Genomic DNA, 7,177 nt, shown 5'->3' with positions numbered 1-7,177 from the left:
GTCATAGTATAGTATGGCGTCAAAAAACATGAAAAAATGTCATAGTATAGTATGGCGTCAACAAATGTCAAAAAATGTCATAGTATGGTATGGCGTCAAAAAACATGAAAAAATGTCATAGTATAGTATGGCGTCAAAAAATGTCATAGTATGGTATGGCGTCAAAAAATGTCAAAAAATGTCATAGTATGGTATGGCGTCAAAAAATGTAAAAAAATGTCATAGTATAGTATGGCGTCAAAAAACATGAAAAAATGTCATAGTATAGTATAGCGTCAAAAAATGTCAAAAAATGTCATAGTATAGTATGGCTGTCAAAAACAGGTCAAAAAATGTCATAGTATAGTATGGCGTCAAAAACGGTCAAAAAATGTCATAGTATAGTATGGCGTCAAAAAACATGAAAAAATGTCATAGTATAGTATGGCGTCAAAAAACATGAAAAAATGTCATAGTATAGTATGGCGTCAAAAACGGTAATCCCTAAACCCTAACCCCAAGCCATAATCCTAACTTCTGAGTAAAAGTGGCTAAAAGCCCTAACCCTAACCCTAACCATGATTTTAAGTTAAACCCTAACCCTAACTTCCAGCTAACAGTGGATAAAAAACATAATCCTAACCCTAATTTTAATAAGAGTGTAGACCTAACCCTAACCTCTGGCTAAAAACCCTAACCTCCAGCTAACAGTGGATGAAACCTGTAACTCTAACCTCTGACTAAAAGAGGATAAAAGTTGTAACCCTAACCCTAGCCTCTGGCTAAACGTCGTAACCCTAACCCTAACCATGATTTTATTTTAAGTTTAACCCTAACCCTAACCCTTACTTCTGGCCAATAGTCGTAACCCTAACCCTAACCCTAACTTCTGAGTAAAAGTGGCTAAAAGCTCTAACCCTAACCCTAACCACGATTTTAAGTTTAACCCTAACCCTAACCTCTAGCTAACAGTGGCTAAAAACTGTAACCCTAGCCCTAATTCTATTAACAGTGTAATCCTAACCCTAATTTTAATGAATGTAACCCTAACCCTAAAGCCATAACCCTAACCCTAGCCTCTGGCCAATAGTCGTAACCCTAACCCTAACCCTAACTTCTGAGTAAAAGTGGCTAAAAGCCCTAACCCTAACCCTAATTCTATTAAGAGTGTAACCCTAATCCTGTTTTAATGAGTGTAACCCTAACCCTAATTCTATTAAGAGTGTAACCCTAATCCTGTTTTAATGAGTGTAACCCTAACCCTAATTCTATTAAGAGTGTAACCCTAATTTAATGAGTTTAACCCTAACCCTAATTCTATTAAGAGTGTAACCCTAATTCTAATTTAATGAGTGTAACCCTAACCCTAATTTTAATGAGTGTAACCCTAAACCGTAACCCTAACCCTAACCTCTGGCCAATAGTCGTAACCCTAACCCTAACTCCTGAGTAAAAGGGTTAGGGTTAGGGTTAGAGCTGGTTAAACCCTAACCCCTAACCCTAACCCTAATTCTATTAAGAGTGTAACCCTAACCCTAATTTTAATGAGTGTAACCCTAACCCCAAGCCATAACCCTAACCATGATTTTAACTTTGAGTTTAACCCTAACCTCCAGCTAACAGTGGCAAAAAGCCATAACCCTAATTCCCATTTTAACAAGTGTAACCCTAACCCTAATTTAATGAGTGTAACCCTAACCCTAACCATGATTTTAATAAGAGTACACTGAAACACACATAGTATACTGAAACATGATGCCAGTCTTAGGGTTACAAAGTCGTACCTGATGTGACGTGAACTATTCCTACGGTTGGTTTTTTTCCATCAATCTCAAAAAAACAAACACCAGTTAGTCTTCTTTCATAAACCAGTTTAATTGCACTGTGTGAAAATACACATGATGTGTTACAAAAATCCATTTACATCTTATACCATAAACAGGGGAAACAGTTTTGTAAAAGAGCTACACTCAAAAACTACAGATTGCTAGCTGAGTAACAGGGTTATTGCATAATTGTGATTTCACTGTAAATAACTGTGATTGGTATTAATTTACACATTTTCAAATGACTACACCAAAAATTATGACGTCGCATTAGGGCCATTGTAGGAGAATAAAAATTGCAGAGCCAGGGGAGAGGGGGCTAATATTTAGAGAAACAAATTTCCTATATTAAAGTGGTAAATTTACATGAAAAAACCTAGGATATTATGAGATATTATACTTTTTTCTCTTAAATTTACCTCTTTTTTTAAACCTACAATGGCTGCAAATGCTGTCAAAGAAAACACCCACTTAATCTATGAGTACATGTGTTATCATTCTCAGAATTAATATCACCAATTGTGAGGGGCACCAGAGGTCCTGTTATGCTGCTTTACCGATGCCAAAAAAACATACCTAAATAAGAAGTTCAGAACTTTGTTCCTTCATGCATTGATCTCCATCATATATAACTACAACAGATTGTTTTGGCAGGGGTGTATCACCCTGAACCTGAGATGTTTTTTTCCAGAACAGCAGTTGTTAACAAAACCTACAGCCTACTTGTCCTCTTTGTCTGGAGAGACGCCCTCAAACACCGCTGAGGTGTGGTGACCTAGTGGGTTGTAGAGGAAAGCTTCGATCTCTCCTCCGCCATTGCTGCTTTTCTGGAAGTGAATTTCCAGCAGGTCCTGCAGGGTCTCCTGCTCCATGACGGGAGGGATTTCTGTCAGGAGAACCGTCCGAAGACACGCCGACATCTTGGTCTGTGAGGGACATCGAAAAGAATATTTGGTTAAAATATCTTAGAGAATCTGATGGTGGGAAGCCTCTTTTCTCCTGGCAAATCCTTACCTTTAAGTTTGTGATTGTTCCGTTAAGAAATGGAGTAACTCTGACTCTGTGCTTCTTCTGTGTTAGCTTCACTTCATGGTACTCTGCATCTGTCAAACCTCTGGCAACTGATGGTAGAAAGAGTTTCATTATTGAGGATTCAGACTGAAATGGTTTGATTCTGCTGTCTGTGCTTACACTGTACACTGTACCGTCCACAATATTCCCTATGACTACCCCCAAAATAAAAGTCCTCCCCTGAATAAGGTTCAACTTACTGTTTTCCTCTAAGAATGTGAGGACCACAGTCCCAGAGTCAGGCAGCATTTCGCATTCCTCCACCTCTCCGCCTCCGTTTTTCCTCTTGGAAAAGTGGATCTCCAGCTTGTTCAGCATCATCTCCGTGTCCATTTTGGGCAGGTCGGAGATCAGTATGCGGCGAGGGCAGACTTCAGAGTTGATCTGTGGGACAGAGACAGACACAAATCAATTAAAATGGAAGTTCATTCTGCAACTGTAACTGAAATTTCATTTAGTCTGTTCATTTTACCTCCACCAGCCTGGGCAGCATCAGTTGAACTGGCCTGGCCTCCACAGTGATGTTGCACTCACTTCCCAGATCCACCCGATGCTTCTTCATGTTCAGGATCTTCTTGGCCACTGATGGGAGGGGAACGGGGGGGGGTTATTCTTAAAAGCAGTCAAGCAGAACCAAAAAATGCAGATGCAGCATCTCCAGTGCAGAGAATTTACTGGGGTGTTGATATTTATTTGTTTATCAGTGACTGTGGGAGTCATGTCCCTGTTCAAGCAGCTCTCACAGTTTGTGGGTTTGTGGTCATTTATAGGCACCAAAAAAATGCTATTTAAAATAAACATTAAGGACATTGAAGGATAACTCGGGGGCCTCATTTCCCACTGTTTAAAAACCAGAGTTTCCTTTAAGACACATTAGGAATAAATAAAAGAAAGAAAAGAAACCTATCAGCTAAAATAAAAACAAAACTACAAAACTATATACAGATGATTTGATTAAATAAAAGATATACAGTAGAGTGTGAAAGTTTTACATACTTGAGATTTAGTTACAGAATTTACAGATGAAAGGATCATTAGAGACTCACGGCTCATTTTTGCCCCCTGGTGGTTAAATCTGGCTCTTTCACTGTTTTAGCCCCAACACTTCCCATTAGTATGAGATTATCCAAGTTTGTACCTTGTTTAAACAGGTCAACACTTATTACTTATTACTCCAGCAATTTTATGTAGTTCTTTTAATATTTCAGTTTTATGTCTCTACTTTTGACGAATCCCTGAAGCTGTTGTTGTATTTTATGTGCACCTGTGAAGCTACTTCTGGTTTTGAAAGGTGCTGTACAACTAAAGATTTACTTCCTAACCGAACGTAAACTCACCATCTTCGTCCTCAAACGTGATCAGTGCCGTCCCCTCATCCATCGGATAAACTATACGAGGTTTCATCTCAAACGTCTGTGTGTCGGCCGCCTTTGTCATCTTCTGTGTGTCTCCTTTGAAGACGACCTTCTTCTCCGGCACAGCAGTGAACACCTGAAATCAACAGGTATGAGTTAAATGGATCGTGGTGGATCAGGCTTCAGAAGTTAGTGCATTTGTTGTGAGATGAACGTACATCGGTCTGCTGTTTCAGGTGCTTGTTTTTGGCATTTTCCTCCTTCAGGGCGGCTTCGACTTTCTGGATCTCCATCAGGAGTTCGAGCTCCTCATCATTTAGCCTCTTCAGCTTCGCCTAGGAGACAAACTCAGACAATGATAAAGGACTGAGGAAAAGCAGAAAAAGTTTACAATACAATGTTCTGCTGGTAGACCAAGCACACTCTCCAGTGGCAGGGGCCTAACCCAGCAGGACAAACCCGCTACACCACAAAGACCATTCAGGAACACGGTCAAGAGTCCAAGGTATTGACCTGGCGTCAGAAACTCCCCAGATCCCAATCTGATCCAGCATGAGAACAAACCAGATCCATGGAGGCCCCAACCCACAACCAACAGGACCCAAAGGATCCGCTGCCAATGTCCTGGTGCCTGACACCACAGGACACCCTCCAAGGTCTTCGGTTTGGCTGCATGAGGTGGACCTACACAATATTTGTCAGGTCCACAGATGCTGGATCAGATCGGGATCTGGGGAGTTTGAAGTGCAGATCAACACCTTGAGCACTTTGTTGTGTTCCTGAGTGGTCTTGGTGATGTAGTAGGTTTGTCATGCTGGGGGAGGCCCTGCCATTGGGAAGTGGTGTTCCCATGAGGTCTACAAAAATGTTTAGGTGGGTGCTACAAGTCAAAGTAACATCCAGATGAATGAAGGACCCACGGTTTCCCAGTAAAATAATGAATCCTAACAAGTGTCGTATGAGTTGTACCTTTTCATTTTCAATCTGCTCCTTGTGGGAGCGCTCGTCCTCCTTCAGAGCCTGGGTCAGTTTGTCAGAGCGCTCCTTGAACTTCTGAGTCATCTCCTTCGAATCATTTCTGGCGGCGACCAGGTCCTTCTGCTCCTCTACCAACTTATCATGCATTTTCTATGGATACGGAACAAAATTAGGACTGCAACTAATGATTATTTTATTTTATTATCACTTAATCTAAATTTAAATCTGCATTTATTTTATGACAAAACAGCATAAATAGTCTTTGTGATACACCTGCACAGTCTGATTCAATTCAACCTTTATGCCATAAAATCTACTTAACTGTAAAATTACCTCAGTAGGACATTTCTTGCAGTACTTTTATTTGTAATGGAGTATTTGTAGTGTCAGTTGTACCTTGTAGTCGGCAATCGAAGCCTTGATTCCATCCAGTGTGTCCTCTAATGGCTTTGGAGCCTCTGTCACCAGAGAGAAATCCTGAAACGATTTCAAAATAATCAGAAAAACAATAATGAAAAAAACTCCAACCACCTCCACCTTAAACCCTGTGTGTCATGAAAAAAGAAGCTGTGAGTTAAACAGACTTTTTAATGAGGGCAACTCATAAATGAAAGTAACCTCACACTTCTGTGACATAAACAAAACAGGAATGTTGCTCCACCCAGAAAGAAAATGTTTCTAACAGGAGAGTTACTGGAACATTTTAGAGAGTTACTGAAACAAAGTTTTGTTCTGTAATATTTATTTTTAACAACATGAAGAACAACAACGACATTACACAACATGGAGAAACAAAATGACGTCTCACCTCATCTGAAGACATAGTGAAAGTTATCTGAAATGATTCAATAAAAATATTTTAGCTTTCAAATGCAGTCAGTTAAAATCACTGTTTCAGACTCACTTTTTTTGGCATAAAACTGTCAAAACGACTTAAAAACGGAGTTAAAGTGAACGTATATAAACGTGCTGTAGGCCCTGATTTCACAAAAACAAACTCGACGTCTCAGGAAACCTCAGAAAATCTTTAAATACGTCAAAAATAATTTTTAAAAAAACGTCAAATTAACGGCAGCTAAAAACGTCCAACACCAGCACTTCCGTTACGCCGATATTTTAAAAACAAACTTATTAAACTTGATTTATTCTTCATTTTAAAGCTCTATTTGCGTGTTCACTCACCTCCTGTCGATGATAACTGGTCTGAATCTGAAGTCTTTCTTTCAGTTTCTTTTCCTCAGCCACAGGAAGACCCTGAACGTCTCACTGTTCTCCAGCAAGGGGCGCTGGTGTACAACATGTGTTGCTGCTTTCAGGTGCTGCTGGACACGCGAAACACCAGCGGATGGAGGTAATTCTACATTAGTGTAATTATAAGATCTGCACATATGATTTATTTCAATTATGGGAGTTTGTGAGGCAGATTTCAGAGGGTTTTTTTTTGCCATCTTGTAGCTGAAAGTCTCTCTTAAGTCTTAGTACTACCACACTGTAAAAACACAGTACACATCTGGTAAAAAAGTTTTATTACACTATTATTACTGATAAATGAACATGTGCTGTACGTAATTATAATTTTACTGTTGTAGTTGCTCACGGTGGAGCTTTATTTAAATTGCAAAGTTTGACTAATAGTTTTATATTTTGAGTAACTAGACATATAAATGTAGTGGAGTACAAGTATGAAGTAGCATTAAATATGAATACTTAAATAATGTACAAGTACCTCAATGTGTTTCTGTCTGAAACAGCTACTAGACCTGCTAAATGACCAGTGTAACCAATTTATTCTGTGTAATAACATCCCACAGTCCTTACCTCTTGAAAGCTTTTAGTAAAAATCCATTTCAAGTGGATCAATTAAGATGTAGGACCGAAACCCCATCACTTCAGTAAAGTTGGTTATATTCATACATGGTATGTTCGTCCATTATTATTCAAAATGAGAAAAAGAATAAATGTCCAAAA

At 39.2% G+C, this 7,177-nt stretch overlaps 1 protein-coding gene across 1 annotated transcript; it reads right to left on the bottom strand.

The window, feature by feature from the left end:
* Positions 1–1,833: 1,833 nt before the first annotated feature.
* ifi35 (interferon-induced protein 35) lies at positions 1,834–6,469 on the bottom strand. The gene is made up of 10 exons (XM_018684700.2): positions 6,392–6,469; positions 6,018–6,044; positions 5,606–5,686; positions 5,201–5,359; positions 4,450–4,566; positions 4,214–4,367; positions 3,349–3,458; positions 3,077–3,260; positions 2,820–2,926; positions 1,834–2,731 (listed from the first exon to the last, which is right to left on the bottom strand). Exons 2-10 carry the CDS (start codon positions 6,030–6,032, stop codon positions 2,525–2,527), a joined length of 1,134 nt encoding a protein of 377 aa, XP_018540216.1. The 5' UTR covers positions 6,033–6,044; positions 6,392–6,469; the 3' UTR covers positions 1,834–2,524.
* Positions 6,470–7,177: the final 708 nt, after the last annotated feature.

Source organism: Lates calcarifer, linkage group LG11 (assembly GCF_001640805.2).
Source record: "Lates calcarifer isolate ASB-BC8 linkage group LG11, TLL_Latcal_v3, whole genome shotgun sequence".
NCBI lineage: Eukaryota > Metazoa > Chordata > Actinopteri > Centropomidae > Lates > Lates calcarifer.
This window is presented reverse-complemented; position numbering and strand designations above follow the sequence as displayed.